This window comes from Alligator sinensis, unplaced genomic scaffold, assembly GCF_000455745.1.
Source record: "Alligator sinensis unplaced genomic scaffold, ASM45574v1 scaffold34_1, whole genome shotgun sequence".
NCBI lineage: Eukaryota > Metazoa > Chordata > Crocodylia > Alligatoridae > Alligator > Alligator sinensis.
In genome coordinates this window covers 1,450,259-1,472,101 of record NW_005842151.1, presented here as the reverse complement: position 1 = coordinate 1,472,101, position 21,843 = coordinate 1,450,259, and the positions used below count along the sequence as shown (strand labels likewise).

The following is a 21,843-nucleotide window of genomic DNA, read 5'->3' as shown; positions in this document are numbered from 1 at the left end:
AAGAGACTTTGGGGGCAAGGATGGGAAGCAACGTGGCAGAAACAGTGTGGAAGAAGCAGCATGAAGAGGGGAGGAGGAGGGAACAGAAGGGGAACTGGGGCAGCCTGGGAAGAATAGGGAGTAAGTGTGGGGTGGAGGAGGGGATAGGCAGCAGGGGACAAGGTGCCTGACTCTTTCATTACACTGCCCTCTGCCCAGCCACTGCTTTCCCCACTACTGACTTACATCTGCCCTACCACGTTCCCTTTGAATTGCCTCCCCCACTGCCTGCCCCATTACTGCATCCTTCATCTCCTCTTCCCTCCAACACCTGCAGTAGTGGTGGTGGGGACACATTTAAGATGATCCTCCAATAATTAGATTCCATACATTAAACATGATAAGAAATGTATATATTTTTCATGTATGGAATCTAATTATTGCGGGGCGGGGGGGTCTTCTTGCATTCTGAGTCATCTTGTATTCAAGTAAATAAGGTATGTAGTCCTTCCAGCCAACTATTTTAATTAATTTCCAATTATATTCCTTACATATATGTGATGTGTTCTATGACTGTGGACAGAAGCCAACATGTCATAGTTGTAATAAATATTAAGCCAGGACTTGATATTCTCTTGAAGGCATCTTTCATCCCTCACCAATGCTTTTCACTGTATTTCCAAAGATTAACCTTATCTTCACTTTGGAGATCCTTCTCTTTATCATATAAATGGGCCTGGACAACTAAAAATAATTACAAATACCAGTATGGTGAAAGGAGTTTAATCAGGAGACATGAAGACGGCACTAGAGAAGTTGTGGTTTAACACTAAGATACGACTGATTACTTGAGCATGCAGCTGCTATGGTAACTCAGTTGCACCATTTGAAAGAACTTAAAGTCTAAACCACAGCACACTGCAGCCTCTTCCTTTTTAGAAGAGTTGTGATGAAGAAAAACAGAAGTAAACAGAGTGAGGGAAACCACAGAGTAGCAAAGGCGTTGTTAGCTATAGTTATATTAGCAGGCTTCTGTATTTATTCTGCTCCTATAAAGATGATAGATGACATTAAACTAAAAACATAACACAATCAACAGAATTTCTTTCCATATATATTTGATAATTGAGGGATTCTTGTGTAATTGTGTATTTACATTTTTCCCCCCAGATCATAGCAGTGCTGTACAGGGAAAAACATATTTGGATTCATGCATTTATTTGTGCATGCTACTTTGTGAAATATTTTTGAGGAAAGATGCTCAATGGAGTTGAAATATTCCATCCGATTGTGTTGCTGATAGGAAATGCTTTTTTTTCCCTGTAAATTTAAATTTTCAGTGAGAAAATAATGCTTGTCTCTATTTTGGTTTATTGTTGGGGGGTGGAGGAATCAAAATGAAATATTTTAAATTGTGTCAGAATGACAAGAATCAGAATTTTTTGAAGTGAGTGGAAACATTTCATTTCAGAGTTTCAGGGTAGTCGAACAAAATTTTCATTTACAATTGCTTGTAACAAATTACGATACCTCCATTGTAGTCCAAACCTCCATTTTGTCCTTTGGGCTGGTTTTGCATGAGAACTACATCTCCCATAATGCAAGAGGACTGAGTCACCATAGTGCATCTTGGGAGTCACACAATACTTGGTGCATTAACAAACATAATAGGAAAACATGTCTGGCCCATAGGGAAGAATGGCAGTGACATTCTTAACAACTAACATGTCTCATGAGACAGTTAGCTACAAGGGGAGAAATGGAGGTAGATGAATAAACTTGAAGCATTTTTGCATGAGTTCAATATTGCATGCATTGAATGTGCTATGAAGAATACTACAGCAAAATAAAACAATCTTGAATAAGCTTTATGCATTTTACTGTAAACATGTGTTGAAAATGTTCTCCAAAGTTTTGTGGGTATTTATTTTGTTTGTTTTCAAAAAATCCAGTTTCCTGACACACAATATTCCACTTAATTGATAAGACTCCCCATTAGACTAAATTTAAAAATCAGCTTTGCACATCATGCAAGCAAAAATTCATACTATTTTAATGTGAACATTATACAGTACTCTCCAAACAATGTGCAAAAAGCAACAGGTTTGACCGAATAGCTTGGTGGCACAAAGTAGAAAAATAGTTTTCAGAATAATCCATGATATGAATATGTACATGTATATTCCCTGATTTTGCAAGCACATATGCACATACAAACATACTTATTGCTGTGATATAAATTATCCATATTTATAACTGCTTGTAGTATTGGAGCTAACATTTGTACAGGCTTAATTCTGCAGTGGTAATTAAATTCTTTGGGTTTTTTTGTAGCAAAGAAGTAATAACTTTTTATAGCCTGAGTCTCATTTTCTCTGTGGCCTTAACATTTGTGTCAGTTACACCCATCCCACTTGAAGTTTAAAATAAATCAAGCAGTGATGTGGTAGAAGTATGTTCTAAGGCTTCTTGCCTTACTTACCCTTTACCTCCTACTAGAAAGTATTCATCTCTTGTTGCAGTTCAATATCAGCTTGCAGTTGAGCTGACTAATGCCCAGATCTATGCTGTTTAGTAGCAGCCCCCCTAAAATAGTTTTACTCATCTAAAGAAATGGTTGCATCCTGCTGCTTTCTGTGCAGAGGTGGAGAGCGCGGACCTGCGGAAGTAGAGCAGTTCAGGTCCAAAAAAATACGTCGGGGAAGGGTGAGACAGATTTGTAACCTACACCTGGGGCTTTGGGTAGGGTTCTGTTTGGTAGGGGCTTTGAAGGAAAAAGCAGAACAAGGCACAAAAAAACACTTTGCTTGTAAGCAAAACTATCAATAATGGGGGAACCCATCCCAGCTGCAAATGTGACTGCAGCCTGTAGACTGAGGGCTCTGCAGCCTGTAAGGAAGGATTTCTTCCTTTAACATAGCCTCAAGCACAGGATGGACTCTGGTCATTTTGACTTCATGGTAGGTCAAAGTATTGTATTGTACTGTATTATATTAGTTGTATGCCAAATACACTATCAGTAAAAAAAAGAGCTCTGACTCCTTCAACGCCTTCCTTGATGATTTGCTAGGTCTTGTCATATTTAGTTCAAACTGAAGTGTTTACATTCATTCCATCTTTTCTGAATGCAAAATAACATTCAGTAAGACAAGGGTGGCCAACATGGGGCATGCATGTCACAAGTGGCTTGTATGACATGCAGCAGATTGGGCCAGGCAACACAGTAGCAGACAAGTTGGCAAAACAGAAAGCAGAGTAGCAGATCTGAGTGGGGCTCAGATAGAGCCCAGATTGAGACTTAATTTACCCACTTCAGTAAGATCTCATAAACGTGTGACCACTACACTATACCAGATGCATAACTGTGCTTCCAGGAAGATGGTAGCTGCTATTCTATTTCCAGATTTAGCTGGTAAATCCTACTGTTCTAGAGATTACACATTTGATTTTTTTCAGCCAGGTTTCTTCACAGCATTTACTTTTTTTGTTTAATGTTTTAAAAGGTCTTTTAAAAAGTATAGTAGGCCCATATTTCACTGTTGGGTACTATAAATCTAATTGTTTCCAAAGGAAACAAATGTTAGCTGAGTTGTTTTGTGTTTGTTACTTTAGGAGTTTGCCTTCTTATCTAAGGCCTTCTTTCCATTTTTGCCAAGTGGTGGCAAGAAATCAGAGTGAACTAAAGCAGTTATGCAAATCTCTCATTTGATGGCTGGTCTTGCTGTGAATATGCTTTCTACAAATTATCTGATTAGGGGTATAGTTGGAGCTGGTGTGGTTGATAATTTTACAGGTCTATCATGTGGGCCAAGAAAGAACTTTCCACTGGCCAGGCCAGAAGGCGTATGAGAGTAACTGTGATCTGAAAAATGATTAAAAGTTTGATCCAGTTTGAAATGTGGTGAAATTTTGGGATAATTCATATATAATCCAGAATGCTGGATTATATCCCTAAACCAGCCCCAGACCTCTCTGTAATTGTCATTTATTCTTCCAATGTTCTGTACAGGGTTTACTAAATATCCCTGAATTTTATTCTAACAATAAATTGGAGAAGTACGTTTCTTGATATGTAACCAAGAGAAGAGGGCTGTGATTTCAAGGGTAAACTTGATAATGCAATTAATGAAATATTTTTAATAATAGTGGGGCATATTAGAAAAAGTTAATTCATGGTGGGCACATCTTCATAAAATATTAATTCAAAGTAGACTTACTGCTCAGTAAAAATAGTGTGTCAGTAAGCCTACTTGGGAGCATGTCTACACATGTCTCTTGGGAGCAGATTTGCTCCCAATGGGAGCTACCTGGTACAGGGCTGCTCCTACCATATTCTGTCCCCAAGCACCCACTGGGTGGTAGTCTGGGGGCTGGCAGGGAAGTAGGGAGCCCTAAGTCCTGGTGCTGTCCAGCTCCCAGGTAGTATTTATAGGTAGTAAATAACTGTGCAGGAGACTAATTTACTGCACAGTAAATGTGCACACGTATAGACAATGGCACTTTACTGCACAGCAGATTAGTCTAGTGTACACTAAAGCATCCCATGTAGATATACCCTGCATAATGTTATGTGTATTGAAAGTGGCGTAACAAAATGTGGACTGTTCTGTGATTGTTAGTTCTGTCTTTCAAAGGTAACTATTTAATTTGTTTGATTTCTCATAACTGGATTATAATGGGAGATTACAATTTTACACAATGTTTTGGTATTATGGTGCCACCTATCGAATTCTTACTAGCTACATTTTATTCTGCTTTTATAATAAAGAAAAAATATGAAGCATGTAGCAGGTTCATGGCATAGGATCACAATATAAATCTAGTAGCAAAATAGTTCACATAAAAACAAGAAAGATAGCCCTGTTGGGCTTATCATTTGCAAAGTCATTTAATAAATAATTCTCCATGAATCATCACGACAGTGATTTACAGTTAACAAGTCCTTCAATATAATTAGATTAAGAGCATTTTTCTCCATTTTACTGAAATCTGGAGAGAATAATGGATGTGCCTGAAGTGTCTAAAGGTGTCAGTGTCATCGCTGGGATTAAAATTTAGTTATTTTTTTCTTAGTCTTGTGCTCAAACCAAATGATCCCGCTTATCTTGAATTGCTGCATGTTAAAGCGTCTTTCATATCTCCATCATATTTGCATTAGAGGTATTGTCTATTAAGAATTATTTCTGAACGTCAGTGACTTTTAAAAGGAATTTTACCTAAATTGGTTTGTAATTCTGTTTATTCTGTTTTTGCAGACATCAGCAGTAATTTAGTTCATATGAATGTTCACAGAAAGTATATTTTGGCTTGAGGCCAGGACATGATTAACAGCTGAAATGAAATGAGATTCAGAAAGATATAGTTCATGAAGTTTAGGTAATCCAGTTGAAGATAAAGAATTAATGTTATGGTACTTGAGTGAGAAGTTTTCACTGCTCAGATATTGAATTTCAATAATGTAAAGACATTCAGAGACTCATGTTCGCTATTTGCTCACATACAGCTTCCAACCCAGTTTTATTTATTTATGTGGGTTTATACAAATGCTAATAAGATACCATCCATTTATGATAGATTTTGTAAGATCAAGAAATTTAAATAATTCAGATGAGCACTCTTACTTCTGGGTGATAATCCGTGTCTGATTTCTACATCTGTTGAATTTTCTCTCTCTCTGATATAGCTGTGGAGTATGTAGGTAGTATTCAGATATCAGTGGAGATGCATGCTAACTAAAGGAATGAAGCCACTAGGAAAACTCACAACTCATATATGCTAATAGTATGATGTTTGTCTCAGCATTATCATTAACGGTACATCTACACAAGATGCTATGGCTGGCTGAAGGAGCAAGGAGGTGTTCATGGGAAGCCCCATGTGGAGGGTTAGCCCAGCATGATGGCTCATGGACTGGGATCTGCACGCCATTAGCTGCGCAGGAAGCCACACATGGAGGCATGGAGACATGTACCATCAGGCCAAGCGGGCTCTGTGCCCCCATGTGTGGCTTCTTGCCGGAGTGCTGGAAGCCCCATGTGGAGGCACAGAGCCCACCCAGCATGATGGCTCACAGCTTCCAGCCCACACACCATTGGGTTGGGCCAGCCAGCTCTGTGCTTCCGTGTAGGGCTTCTAGTACCCCAGTGGGAAGCCGCACATGAAGGCACATAGGTATTTAGAATTTATTTTATTATAGTGATTGAGGCACTGGTAAGCTTCCAAATTGCTTTAAAACTATAAATATATCAATAAAATATTGTGTTCAACTGATACCTATATATATAGGGGCCTTTTATTTTAATCACAGATTTTGGGATTTTAATCACAGAATTTGTGATTTTTTTTTACCAGAGAATTTGCATTTCTTTTATCAGAGAACACCAGGATCTCTGCTTATCAAGTTGATACAGACAGATTATTTCAAGTCCCTGGAAGTCTGCCCATGTTGAGCTGCTGTGTCAAAAATGAGAGACTGAGTTTTGACTCTGGCAGGTCAGCTGGTCAACTGCACATGTATCCCTTATGTTATATTAGTATTCCATTTAACTTCTGATGGTTGTGCCTGGAGCTTTGTTTTAAAGGGTTGAAAGAGTCCACGTTCAAAGTGTTAAAAATATCATAATTATGAAGTATCATGGCAAGAGGGTAAGGTAAAGGTGAGATAATAAGCAGTAAGGCACTAGTTGAAAAAAGGTGAAAGCAATGAGGAAAATGCTATGGACTTGGTAAATAGAAAAGCACTAGCCGAAGGAGAGAAAGAGCTGCTAATGAAGAAATATTGCAGATGTGAAGGCTTCCTGTTTACTGAAAACATGGCAGCCATAACAGAATGAAGGAGATGTAATAAGGCACCAGGGGTTCTTTTCGTATGTATTTTAGGACTTCTGTTGAGAGAGGGGGAGCTTCTGGAAGAAACTTATGGTAAAAATGAGAAAGAGGCGCAAGTATTAAGAGAATTCTGTGACTGTAAGGGCACATCCACATGAGCAATTACGTGCACTTTGTGGCACCTCAAAGGCTTTTGAGGCACTGTAAAATGCACCTCACATATGTGATTTGGTTCTCTGCATTGCATATTTGCAGCCAGGAGCCATATTTAAGTACCAATATAAAAAAACAACAAGTGGACTGAAAAAAAGTGGCGTGGAGCATGTGGCAGCAGCATGTACCAACTGAAACCAGAGCCTAACTGACCAAAGCCACACTCTGGCTACCAACCATGGTCTGCATGTCTGGATTGCTGCCACTGCACCCCTGTGGAGTAGATTAATTAACTCCACAGTAAATGTAGCAAGTCTACATGTATTTAGACTTAGTCTACAGCCTTATTAGGCTGGTGTAAACTCTGCAGCAGCACACATGTAGATGATAACCTGGCTGGCTGGGGCACAAGAGTGCTTCAGTGTAGGGCTGCCTGCTGCCCCTAGGCCCAGAATGGAGCATCCACATGCCCCAGCCAGCCCCTCTTCAGCACGTTGAGCCGGGGGGAGCTGCCCAAGGCTGGCAGGCTAACTCCCGGTGTTTCAGCCCAGCTCAATGTGCTCAATGTGTATTTATTCTCCCTTTAACATGACTTGCTCAGACAGATAAAGCCATTTATTTCTATCTCCCATACTAACCATACATGACAAGCTGAAAGAAGCCTGATAGAAGGATTCTGGGTAGACCATTTGGGGCCCCATTTGGTGATGTTTGGCAGACATGTAAGGCTTGCAAAGAAACAGGAATCACTGTAAATGGGAAAGAAATGTGCAGCTCAGCTGTGGGAATTAAGTGAAAATCGAAATGTATGCAATGTAGTGGCTCACCATGACTTGAAAAAAGAGTTAGAGTTGAGGGGAACTGCAGTCAATGAGCACTACCATATATTTTATTTAGATGGGCTGCACTAACCTATCCTTGTGGTAGGTTGCCATCAGCATGGATAACAGGGAAAGATTTAAAAGCGAAATATGCAGACCTGATATGGAGATTGTGTGGAGGGTAAGAGATGTTCTATATAGGTAGGATATGGGAAGAAATGCCCACAGGAGAAGTGCAGGAGGGATGAATCAGTGGAACATGTATTTTGGGAATTCGACTTTGCATGGGAGGTTTGGAGGGAGGCACAGAGATTTTTACAAATTTTAGAAGTGAATGGTAAGATAAATTTTGGGAGTGTGATACATGGGTTGGTTAAGAAAGGATGGAAAGAAGGGAAGATATGGGCATTGGTGATCTGTGTTAATGCAGCACTCTGGAAAGTGAGGAACTTGCTGATCATGAAGGGAATAGATTTTACTACGAAGCAGGGTGTACAGCTAATCATGTTTGAGGTCAGATATTGCATGCAAAGGGATGATGATGAGGAATATGAGAGTAAGAGTGAGAAGAAGTGGAGGAAAGATAAATAGAAATACCTGTTCACCTTAGGAGTGTCTGAAATAGTGGGGTAAGAGAGAGGGTAGGGTAGGAGGGGGAATAGTGGTGGGGCAAAATAATGTTGTTATTGTAAACTATTAAGAGATGAGGAAGAGTTAATACATTATGAGGCTTGTTAGATGATGTAATGGTTTGATATTTGTAAATATGTATTAGAAATTTTGGATTATTTTAAATAAAATGTTGAGTTTAATAATTATAAAAAAGAGGTTCCCATCAATATATCAAATGTAGCATTTTTGGCACCAAGAGGAGGGTGTCAGGGCTGGCTCTGGCCTTCCCAGTGCCAACCTGATATTGTGGTATCTCCAGGTCTGGTGCCTGTTGCCTGTGGGGTGGGAAAAACACCCACCCATTTTTTTAAGGGCCACATGCACACAATAAAGGTTTCCATTGGCATTTCAGCCTTTTTGGCTAAGTTCAGATGTAGCGTTTTTATTCCCAAGGACAGGGTGTCAAGGCTGGCTGTGGTCCTCCCAATGCCAAGCTGGTATTGTAGTACCTCCAGGCCCAGTGCCAGTTCCCTGTGGATGGAACACACATCCATTTTTTAGGGGACCCACACCCACATTCCCATTGCCATGTTTTCTCAGTATGGGCCATGCATTTTATAGTCATGCTTAGTATTGGCTGCATTTAATCAACTTCATACTTGGCTTCCATTACTGAGCACATGCTGCTTTTGGCAACAGCTCAAAGATAGTGTATTTAGTGAGGTTTCCTTGTGTGTGAATGTAAGACAAGGGACTTTCCCCCCATACTGACTGGGGGAGATAATCTCATCTTGTATTTGACTAAATATGGTATATAGCTTGATTTTTCAGACGTTCAGAGAAGTCCTTAGGTCCTCCTGAAATCAGCAAGTATACTTGGGTGCTCAACGTCTTTGGAACTTGGGGTATTTGCTACTCTTTTGAAAAAGGTAGAATAGTGCCTACAATGAGTCACCTATGGCTTGGAAATGTTTGCCTTTTGTGGATCATCTATCAATGGAACCTGGCTTGGTTTCAATCATTTTTGATCCATAAATTTATGGGTCTTTGTGTAACAATAAGATCTTTGCAAAAGTGGTTCAGAATAAACAGTTCATCTAAAGGTTCTCTCCCTGTACTCATTATTAACTCTCTAAATGAAAATACTTGAATCTTCCTTAAAGTGTTGTTCTGACCCTAATTAAGTAAGGAGTGATCTGAAAACAACTTTTTATTCCAGAATTGTCAGCAGAAGAAACAAAATCCCATATTGAATCTGATTGAACCTTAAAGGAAATGAAGCATGAACTTTGTGGGTGTTTCCTATCTCTGTAATGAGAAGATCCAGATGTCTAAATGCAGACTTACTTGAGACTTTAGGAGTATTTAGAACTGGATCAGAGCTTTGAGGCTTAATCTATTTTTTGTAAAATGCCGATTTGCTCTTGATCGCTTTTTCTCTCCAATTAATTAGTGACAATTTCTCCCTTAGTTAATAAAATTATCCTCTGTTCATCAGTACATCATGCAGTGTATTATTCTGAATAGCCTATTTTTTTATATATTACTGTGTTGATTTGAATGATTCTAAAGACGTATGCAATATGCTATTATTGTTATAAAAGATGTTAATAAAATGTTAATAATAACATAGAAGTTATCCACTCATTCAATTCTGGAGTAAGCAACAATTCTGGCTTATAAAGAAGCAGTCAGTAGATCTTTTTTTATTTAACCTGTACTTTTAGCTATGTATAAAATTCAGTGGATAATGTGTTTTCCCTATTGTACAGCAGGAGAAACAGACAAAGGAAGTGTAAATGCTACTTTTCGTAATATCACTTCACCTTCACCCACGCACCTCTCACCCACCCACTCCAAATCATCCTCACCTGCAAGCATCATTGAAGGTAAAAGTGAAAACTGGGACACATCTTTCATTGTCACCTTATTGTTTTACCTTATTGTTTCAGCTGCACTAACATTCTGAAGTCAAAACTATCACAGTTGCTTATGAAAACAGGTTTGTTTCAGGGGGGAAAATATTTAGTTAAATTTGGAAAATATTTCTCATCATATACTTGGTATGTTTAGGTCCTGATAGTTACTTACATTAAAATGCCATTACAGGAATGGAGCATAATATATTAAGTCTTTAAGTAGAGGTAATGCAGACTCATTTTTAAGTCCAATGTGATTCTCTTTAAAGAATTATGGGCTGCATTCTTAAATTCTCTATCAGGCATCTACTATTAATAATATTTGTAGAATATTTCTTTTTGCATAAGTGCCTACATAGATATATACTTTAAACTAACCAAATAATAGTGTGTCATAGAGAGTAACAAAAATTATTAGAATCATTCTCAAGAAGCATGACTTATAAGGAAAGGCTGAAAGAGCTAGAGTTATTTAGGCAGGAGAGCTGCTGACAGATGTTTGCAAAAAAGCAAAAAATTCTGTACTGGAAGAAGCAGTACTTTAGTTTGACCTTGCTCTGCAGCATCTATATACAGGTCAGTCACATTTTATGCGGGGGTTAGGTGCTGAAGTCAGCACGTAAGGCGAAAATTGTGTAAGGTGAAAATCGGTGACTATACGCGGGGCAGAAGTTCACATGCAGCGCTGTGCTTAGAGCTGTGCGGCCGGCGGCAGCGGCGCAGCGCAGGGTGGTGGTGGGGGTGGCTGCGTGCCGCCCGGCCACCACCACGCTGCTGCTGAGCATGTCTCCATGGTGACAGCAGGAGGTTTTGGAGGCAGTGGCTGTCACTGACATAATGGGCCTCCAGGTAAGCGGCAGCGCTGCGTGCAAACTCAAGCCCCACCCCCCCCACCCTGCGTATAGTTGAATTTGCGCAAGTTAAATGCACGTATGATGTGACTGACCTGTAGATCGGGTTCTTCCATGGGACTTTTTGGCACTTTTATCTAAAGCTGATTCAATCAGCTATTAATTAAAAGAGCCAAAAAAGCCCTGCTAAAGCACCTGATCTGTACAGATGTTGGGTGAACTGGGTTGAAGTAAAGTGTGCCCCTTTTGGGCGTGTGCTGGGCTCAGTGTGGGGGTGCACCAAGTTTAAAGCAAAATGCCATTGCGGGGGGAGGTTACATCTGTAAGCTGCTGAGAAGAGAAAACTGAGTTGAAGGATTTGATAAATGTTTTCAAATACCTGAATGGTGATTACAAAGAGAAGCAAAGTGTTAGCTATAGTACAAATGCAGCAGAACCCCTATATCTAGTAGTCTGTAAGGACTGTATAGTACTATACTTTTGTCCAAAATGGAAAACCTTTATTTATTACTGGAAAATATGGCTTTAGGAATGTTAGGGCTATGCATCACATTTTACAACATGGTTGAATAATACAAATTTTAGTACTGCTAGATATAGGGGTTCTGCTACTTTCTTTGGACTATAGCTAAAAGTTTCTTTTGTTAATGACCACAACTGAGGGAGGTCTTCATAAAATAGATATCTTCAAAGGGGTCTTAAAGGTACAAGATATTGGTGTCTCCTACCTGTCAATAAACCATTTTTTATTCATGTATCAATTTGATTATATTGTCGTTAGCAATCTTTATCAATAGATTCTCAACTTGTGAAAATCAGCATAACCCATGTGCCAGTGAGGATACAGTGATTTTTACCATCTAATGATATATCTTGGATTGTGTACATTAAGTACACAAAATTGTGTACTTTGTGTACAAAATTGTGTACACAAAATTGTGATTGTGTACATTAAAAATTGAAATGTTACTAATACATTCAAGCTGTAATTGAAAAAAACAAAAAAGTATAGATATTAAGTTACATTACAAAGTGACAGGCTGTATAATAAGATGCAACAACTTTATTGAAGATTATTTTTTCACAGTCTCTTGCTAACCTCATTCCTGATATACATGCTTCTAGATCACATGTATAGCACATTTAAAGCACCTTGAGAATGATTGATAATTCAGATGACTCACATCCTTTTTGAATGGGTGGCATTAAAGGGCCTACAGCAGGTGTGCTCTTTGTATAGCACAAATTAGTTCACAGATTTCAGTAGGAATATTCAGGTGTTAGGTGTAAGTTATGCATGACTTGATTTACAAAGGGAAGAATAGGAGGAAGCCATGTGCCTATTTTTTATTTGATGTATATAGGTATTTCATGGATAAAGCACTTCTTTTATTTATATTGATTTAGATGTCTTAGATGCTTAATTCTTTAAAATTCCCAGGCAGTGACTGTTCTATGTTTGTACAGAGGCCAGCACAATATGGCAATGCCCTGCAGATGTGACTGTGATACAAATAGTTGAATACAGAAGGACCTGAAATATATAAGCTAGTCTAAACAGATAATATGTTAATAATTTCTTTTTTTTTTTATTAATTCCTGGTAGTGTTTTACATTTATTTTACCTTAAAATAGTTAGATATTTAACAATATTTATCAGAAAGCCTACAGAAAAAAAGGGGAAAAAAGGCATTTTTTCGACTCAGTTGTAAGCCTTCTGGATTGTTGGTTGTAGCCGTGTTGGTCTAAGGACATAGGCAGACAAGGTTCTTTGGGTAGATGTGATATCTTTTTTAGACTTACTAAATGATTGGAAAATTTTTCTTTGCAAAGTACCCAGGAGAGCACACAAAACACCACCAGACTCTCCCTATGCCTGAAGAAAGGTGTTTGTGCTTGAAAACTTTAAAAGAACAACTTTTTTCAACAATTTAGTTCATCTAATAAAAGATATCACATCTACTTCTAAGACTTCTGGAATTCTTCCACTCAATTTAGTAGATTGGGACCAATCAAAAACCATAATATATAACTTTACATAATATGTAAGTGTAATATAGGGTAGAAAGTAGACTACAATTCCCAACTACAAAAATGGAAGTGTAATGTAATCTTCTTTTAAAATTGTTTTTTTTAATGAATTTGTTCATTGCCATAGAGCTTGGCTGGCTACCATCTGAATTTGGGATGATATTTAAACAAAAACAAACCTAGATTTTGTTGTTCTTACTAAATTAATTTAAATACTTACTTCACTGGGACTACTCCTGTATTCATGTCCTGAGCAGGGGTAATTAAATATGGCCCTAGTTCAAAATCAAATTTTGAATAGGTCAAATTATAATTTGTCAAATCTAGTTTATAACTGCCTAACTTTAGTTCATAGGTTGAATGCCTAACAATATAAAAATATATCTAGATATCAGGGTAAGTCAAAAAACAATTAGTATAAGTCTGAGGAGGAAACACCAATTCTCCTCTCCCAACTAAGAACTGAAAGTATGGCATTAATGATGATGAATGGATTCCCAATTATTTTAAATTAGCATACTTGCTTTGACTTCAGTGGACATATGCTAATTTATGTCATCTGAAGATCTGACTTATTACATTATATTGTAACTTGTTAATGTTAAAAGGATATGCTTAGTTTTTATTGCCAAATTGAATCAAATATTAACTAATGCTTCTAAACAAATGAAAATATATAAAAATGATATTGCAAAGTGACAGGTAACAACCTCTTACCATTTACATCTCTGATCTATCAGTTTCCAGGTGTCAGATTTTAACTTTTGTAGAGCAGTGGCACACTTTTGAAACATGTTCAGAGCCTTTGATGACATGTAAACAGTGGGATGGGTATTAGATTATTTCTTAATGAACAACAGCCACTAAGGAGTTTACTGTGTGCATGGTTCTTGTACCTTGCAAGTGAACTCATTGTGTTTAATGGGACTACTCAAATGCTTAAAATTAAATGCATGCTTACATTTCCTATTGAATTAAGACGCAAATGCAAAAATTTGTTTGCTGAATCAGGATTGATTGAATTTTAATGTATGGACTCAAAAGTGCCTAATCTTCTTTTGACATTTACCCCTTATTTTATCTCTCTTAGGTCAAGCTGAAAAGTCTACTACATCTAGTAAGACAACTCTCTTTTTTTTTCATTACAGCACTACCTTACTTCTTAGTGAAATTAGCTTGTATTATATGGTTATTAATTACTAATAAGACAGTTAATTTAGTTTTATCTTCTGGAATGTTTAATATCTTTACATTTAGAACACTGAAAATGTGGAATGAAAATAACATAAATCAATTTATAAAGAAGGGACAGATGAATAAGTTTTCTTGTTTCTAAATGTGTAATAAGTATTTCACAGATACTGCACTATTCATTAGACAATAAGCTCTTCAGGTAAGGATTGTTTTTTTTATATGTTTGTACATCATATAAGACAACAAGGTCCTGGCCTCTAAGCAGAAATGTAATATATGTAATTAATACTAGAGCATGGTAGGTTCTGAAATGACATCTACTACTATACATCCAGCACATCAGAGCAGGCAAATGTATGTGTATGTGTGTGTGTATAAATGCCCTAACTTTTTGACAGCTGACTTAACTTTTTCAAGTTGACTTAATTGTCAGAGCATAAGCACATATATGGAGCACAGTTGACTTAAATGTGGTGCAAGATCATACAGCTCCAAGGTGTATCATCTTGAGTTGCATTATTTAAGTTGACTCTAAGTGCAAGGTGTCAAGGAGCTGTATGTGTGTATGCTTCAATGTGGCTTAACTTAAATCATCTTAGTTAAGGCAACTTAGTTAAGTCACTTTAAGTTGACTTAGTACTTGTGTACGCACCCAACTACTTCACAAAATAGATGGCACATTCTGCCTTATCCTGATACCACTGAAGCTAAATGGAAGTCTCACCTTTGACTTCAGCAAGAGAAGTCAGTTAATAAGAACAGAGCACTCAGAACTTTAGGTGCTGAGCTTGTAAAAGCTTTATACTTCCAATAACTTTGCTTACATTTTGTATTTTTCTGTTTTTGTCAGTTGTTTTGTATGCTACAAACTAAATACAATTGATTGCCCACCAAAATAAAGGAAGAGCTAATACTGTATAGCCATGCATCTTATAGGGTATGCCTGTACTTTATTCAGAGGTCTGACATCCCCAAGCTGCCTTTAAGCCATGTAGCTCAGGGAGTGATAGCAGTGTAGGTGCATTAACACAAGGCTGAACACAGAATAATTGCTTATTTACCCAGTGTCTGTGATTGGTTTTACACCTTGTGCTTTTCTTCATGCTCCCATGACTATACTGTTACTGATACCCAGGCTAGCTAGTTCAAGGTGAGCTCAAGTATGTTTATGACCTGAAGTAAGACCTCAATTCCCTTCCTTTTAGTACTTTTTTCCAAGTACAGCAACTTCATTTACGTGGCACTATCATTTTCTGCGTATAGTATGTTGGAAAACATTAACAAAAATAATTGTACTTCCTTGCTACAGGTATCACGTCAACACGCAGCTCATATACTACCACTCATGCAGACTCAAGCTCTTCATTTGGAACCAGCAATCAGACACTCAGCAGCTCTGCTGCCCTTACCGCACACACTTCTGCTACCACCATACATAAATCATCAGGTTTGCTGTATTCTTTTAGATGTCCCAGGTTGTCAGTAGTCCTGTCTTGATTTGTTCATGGGGAGGAGTTCTATATGGGTTGAGTGTGGAGTAATTCTTAAAACAGCTCTTCCTCAGCAAAGCATGACCGTGTTAATAAATTCACAATTAATGCCAAAAAAATGGGCTTCTGCATCTTATTTCCAGATTGTATCTTATGGCTTGATCTTGCATTCATTTTTCTCACAAGTCTCCTAGGCATTCAGCAACAATTTTGCAAGAGCAAGGATTGCAGAAGTGAGCCCATAAAAAACTGAATAGAATTAGTAGTTTCTAATTAAAATGTGGTATCTATAGTATTTTGAGATTATAGTTCTGATCATAGAAGCACTTGGAGGTGAGAAAAATGGTTCCTATGGAAATAAATTTGGCAGAGTTTGCAGATTTTTGGTACTATGATAAGAAATAAGAATAAGAATTATTATTTTTCCTAATTTGAGAGAAGGACAAATTATGAAGCCATTATGATGGCTGAATTCCAATTGATTTAGTTAGAATTTTTGTCTCACTAATGATGTCAGGATCTAATTTATTATGTGGACATCTGAGGTTATTTTAAATTATAGTTAATATTTTTGGTTTTCTAAATGAAAAGACTAATAAAACCTTATTTATGACTCTGTCCTTCATCTGTTGTGATAAGATATCAACAACAACAAAAAAAACCAACAGGAAAGATGCATTTTTAATATGAACACACAAACAAGTGGAGAGAATCTCTTAATAGTATTTTGTTCTGTTCATTTCCTTGCAGATTATTTTAATCCATCACCCTTGCATGCCTCCACGTTACCATCCATGACTCTTACTCCATCCAGCAATTCAACAAACATGTCTCAGTCTTCCGCAGACATCTCACATTCCATGGCTACAACTGCTTCCAGTCTCACAATAGGTGACAGACCTGCACACATGCATGTGAAATGTCAGAGCCTAAAGTGGCTTTATCTTTGAAAAATAATAAAAATATGTTTCATTACAGATTCAACTGAAGAAACTAAAGATTTTTTTTCCAGGCTGCTTACTATTGTCAATTTGATAGTTAATTTTTTTTTAAAAGTTCATATTTCCTTTATGAAAGTTATGAACAGAAAGTATTATTTGTTCTTTCATCATAAAAACATGATGAAACCTGTTTTTGTACTTCTTACTTCAGTAAATAATTATCTTCCAAGTAATTAGATTCTATTTATTTAGTAGATATCATGATTGATACACTCTCTATTTTATAACTCTGACTATATCCTAGCTAGATATTCCAATTTTGATGAAAGAGTAATATCACTCATATATCTTTAATATCATATCAATAAGAGAAATAATTTAGCTTGTGCATATGGAACTATAGGTTGTAAAACATATAATGTGAAGTTATAACTTATAATCAGTTATGCAAACAGATATAAAATACATGCTGGGCATGTCTACACATGAATTTATGCATGCCTAAACTTAATGCACCTTAGCCTAAGGCACATTAAAGTGATTTAGGTGTGTGGCTACACATGCTCAACTTAAGGCACCTGAATGCAGATCGCTGACTGAATGCATTGGCAGCCTTCCCTGGGCAGCACCCTGGACAGTCTGCAGGAGTCCATGGCAGCATATCTGAGCAGTGCAGCCCAGTGCTGGCCAAGGGGGTGAGAGCCGCCAGTTCCCCCAGATGTGATTGGCTCAGACCTGGACCCAGCCCTAGCTCCGGCCCTAACTCTCTCCCCATGTTCCTGCCTCCCTAGCATTGGATGACATCAAGCTGGAGCCAAGCCTGTGGGGTTCTGCACTGCTGCTGGATACCATCAAGAAGACACGGCGGGTGCTGTTCTGCAAGATGCAAACACTGGAGCTGGAGTGCCAGTTCCAGCAGCAGCAGTACCTGTCAGTGTGCTGACTGACATGGAACTAAGTTGGCAGAGGAGGCAGAAGGCATGAGGGCTCCTGTCAAAGCACAAAAGAAAGGCCTCCTGCAACTCCCTGGAGGGAGAAGAGGGCAGCGCGGCACAGACAGGGCTTTTGCTAGTGGCTCTCCCATGCCTTGGAGCAGATTTGCTGGCCAGGCAATGGAGCCCTGCAGGGGTGGGATGCCTTGCTTCCCTCTCAGGATTCAGGCACCCTTAGAAGCCTGTTCTGGGGTCACACCTGGGACAGCAGGCAGACTGGGACTGCATCTGCCCCCCAGCACCTGGCACAGCTTTCCCTGCTCCACCCACCTCCTCCCCAGGCAAGAGCCTGGCCTTCGTGCTGGACACTGCTCATCGGAGATGTGGCATGAGCTCCTGGGGCTTCTGCATGGCTCAACCCAGGCAAGCTGGCTGCAATGCAGGTGGAGGCTCAACCATGGATCAGGCAGGCCAGAAAGAGAGCCTAGCTTCTGCCCTCATTGCTCCTAGCCAGCCCAGGCTGAACCATGCAGAGCCCCATGGGCAGTGTCCAGCAGGGCGGCCATGCACTTCCCTGGGGAGAAGGTGGGTGGAGCAGGGAAAGCCATGCCAGGTGCTGAGACAGATGCAGTCCTGCCTGCTGTCCTGGGTGGAAGCCCCAGTGTGGGCTTCTAAGGGCACCTGAATCCCAGGCAGGCAGCGAGTCACCCCACCCCTGCAGGACTGCATTGTCTGGCCAGCAAACCCACCCCGAGGGAGAGGCAAGCAAAGGCCCTGCCCATGCTGTGTTGCCCCCTTCCCCACCAGGGAGTCACAGGGGGATCTTTCCCTTGTGCTTTGACAGGAGCCCTCACACCTGCCCGCTTTGCCAACTTAGTCCCAAGTCAGTTGGCACACCGACAGGTACTGCTGCTGCCAGAACCACCACTCTAGCTCCAGTGTGTGTGCCTTGTAGAACAGCATCCGCCGCACTTTCATCTTGGCGGCATCACAGGGACCCATGGGCTTGGCTTTCAGTCAACATAGGCTTGGGTTTGGGCTGCTCAGTCAACATAAACAGTATTAAGGCAGCTTAAGGCATCTATATGTGGGTTAAGGTGCCTGAACTAATTGAACCTAAATTTTACCCACTTTATGCACAATTAGCCTAAAATTGCCATTTTTAAGTTGCATTAAGGGCGCACATGTGTAGATCCGCACCCTTAATGCACCTTAAAAACTATCACGTGTGGATGTGCCCACCATGAGATGAACAGAAAAATGTGACTTATTCTAAACCAACTGTTTTAGCATAAAAAGGCTAATATTATTTAGAAACAAATATTTGGAGATCTCAGATAAATGTACTAACAGTTCCCCTTCCTGCAAATGATTAATATAAGCCCGTTTTCTCATGTTCTTTCTTCTTTTTACAGCACCCATTCTAACAAATGTTTCCAAAGTGGACTGTGGTAAGTTATATTTAAATGTACTCTTTTAAACCAGAAACAAACTCTCCTCATCTGATTACAATAATTGATATATAGATAGTAAATCAGCAGCTCAAATTAGCAGATATGCAAGCAGTTTATTTTGTTCTGTGAGCTTTGTTACTGTTTTGAAGGGATGTTTTGCAGTTCTACAAGCTTTTGCACAGTTTTGACCAGCTTTACATTCTGCTTAGACATCTTGCTTCTGTTTTTTGACGGGAGTAACACCACCAGTTGTAGAACCTAGAGTGTGTCGAGGGTCTCAAAGCATGTCACCTACACTGTAGTAACTGGTTCTGTGTATGCTCTTATGCAATGGTAGATGAAAGCTAAGCTTTTCCACAGAGGGGCAAGCTACCATGGATGAGCTTTCATTTGTTATGGACTATATATTTTCATTTTTCATACACTATGTATAAGGGTGTATACAAAGATAGTTATCACAAGAGTAGCTGATACACTGCAAATCCATGCTCGTGGTAATTTATTTATATTCACATGCCCTTAGATTCTTGCTCTAATTATCTTTTACATCCCAAAAGAAATAAAATTCTACAGATGATACAGAACAATTGATTAAAAACAAATAATGCCTTACTTTTGTGCTCATAGTGAGGGCATGCTGGGGTGGGGGTGAACTGGAGACCGAACAGCAACAAACAAGCAAAGTTCCAAATTTTTACACAAACAAGATTGTTGAGTCAAGGAACTATGTTGTAATACAATAATAGTTTCTAACTGATATTATCATAGAGTTCATTCTTCCCTGCATATATATGAACACATCTGCATAGTGTATTATGTATTGTATGCCATTCAGTTATCAAAAAATATCAATTGTTGTCTATTTTTATATTGTCATAAAATCTGTATATTGCACTCATATCGTGAATTGTTATTTTATGCAAGATGGAGCAATTTATAGCAAAATGCCATTTCAAACAAAAAAAAAGTTAAAAATTCAAGCTGTAAAATATTTTAGTTTCTAAAATGAAACATTTCCTTTAGCAAATAGGGAAATGAGAGTCCACTTACAAGATGCTTACAGTCTACACACAATAATTAGACTGATTTAATGCAATTGGTACTGTTTCATTGAGAGTAACATTTTCACATTCTGTTTTAAAAGAGAATGCTCCTGATCCTATGCATACAGTTACAGTATTATTTCCTATTTTCAGTTCACTTCTTAACTGGAAGTGGCACTTATTTCCATGGGTTATGCATTCATCAGAAGGATTCTGGGGTGTTCCTTCATGAATAAATCCTAGACCTTGCTCAACAATACATACCTCTACACTTGAAGTTTCCCATTCTCCTAATTTGTTTTGTCCAGAACACAACTGGTGGTCTTCAGGCATCATTAATACATTTACAATTATTCCCAAAGCTACAATAGGGTATACCTTACAACCTTCATCCCCTTTCACAGTTACCACATTGGCAGTAATGGTTTTAGTTCAGCGTTATACGTAAAATTATTTAAAGTCTACCAGGCTTACAGTTGTCTTTCCATTTCAGTGGCAGTATCCCATACTATTTTACATAATTCTTGGATAACACTGGCAATCACGGTTTGTAACCTGTATGCATGCTAGTGCTAGGGATGTATTTTCTTGCCCTTCCCCTAATGTTATCAGCAGATGTGGTGTCCTATGGAAAATTAAACAGTCCCTCTGTTACGTGCACCTCTAGCCATCACAACATTCCTAAGCCTTATAGCTATGAATTTAATGGGATGTATAATTCCTTTAGATTCCCACCCACAGTGGCTAATTTGTTTGCTAGAACTTCCTTATCTATGGTGTTTAAAACCTTGGTCCCCATTTCAGCATCTCCTAATATGGCTCTTAAATCTCTTTTTCTCTGGTTTGTGATTGTTTTCATAGGCACTGACTCCATGCATGCCCCAGGGCTCAAGCACTCATTGAAAAAAATTAGTAGGTTCTTAGTGCCCATCAGCCATGGCTGCAGGCTGCTTGCAGATATTTAAAAACAAACAAACCACAACACTTTACTCGAAGAAGCAGAATGTTATTTCAACCTGGCTCTGCAGCATATGTAAAGATAGGGAGCTTAAGCAGGGCTTTTTGGTGCTTTTAGCTAAATCAGCTATTAGATAAAAGTGCCAAAAAAGCCCCAGTAAAGCACCTGATCTTTACAGCTGCTGGTCCAAGGGCTGAAGTAGCACGTTGCCTCTTCTGGGCATGTGCGGGGCTCACTGTGGAAACATGCTGAGTTTAAATTAAAGCTCTGGGTTTTTTTACATCTGCAAACACCCACTTCTGAAAACCAAAGTTGGTGCCTGTTATTGTTTCCATGAATTTATCCATGTTTCCCATCCTTGTATATAAGGTTTTGCAAAGCGGGCACACCTTGGTTTAATACAGGCTACTGAAACATTCTGAAGAAATAAACAATTAGCCTTAAGTGGTGTACAGGGATAGCCAAAATTTTCTACATACAGTCCCTTCAAATTACATAGGGACTATTGTGTTCAATTGCTGGTGTCAAATCCCAGGGTTTTAAGTATTCTACCATTATCCATGGTGTGGATTGCATGTTTTACATGAGTATGGTGGGGTTAACACCACAAGATTGGTTTGTTAGTGTGTAATTAAGC

At 38.7% G+C, this 21,843-nt stretch overlaps 1 protein-coding gene across 7 annotated transcripts in view; it reads left to right on the top strand.

Moving 5' to 3' along the window:
* PTPRC (protein tyrosine phosphatase, receptor type C) overlaps positions 1-21,843 on the top strand; it is a 142,213-nt gene that overhangs the window by 34,416 nt on the left and 85,954 nt on the right. Inside the window, exons 3-7 of one of the 7 annotated variants that reach the window (XM_025206325.1) lie at positions 10,169-10,282; positions 14,285-14,311; positions 15,698-15,835; positions 16,629-16,769; positions 19,167-19,202. In XM_025206325.1, coding sequence (XP_025062110.1) covers positions 10,169-10,282; positions 14,285-14,311; positions 15,698-15,835; positions 16,629-16,769; positions 19,167-19,202 — 456 coding nt within the window. Of the gene's footprint in view, positions 1-10,165; positions 10,283-14,284; positions 14,312-15,697; positions 15,836-16,628; positions 16,770-19,166; positions 19,203-21,843 lie in introns of all 7 variants that reach the window. The other 6 variants (XM_014520770.2, XM_025206326.1, XM_025206327.1 and 3 more) reach the window with 6 other exon arrangements.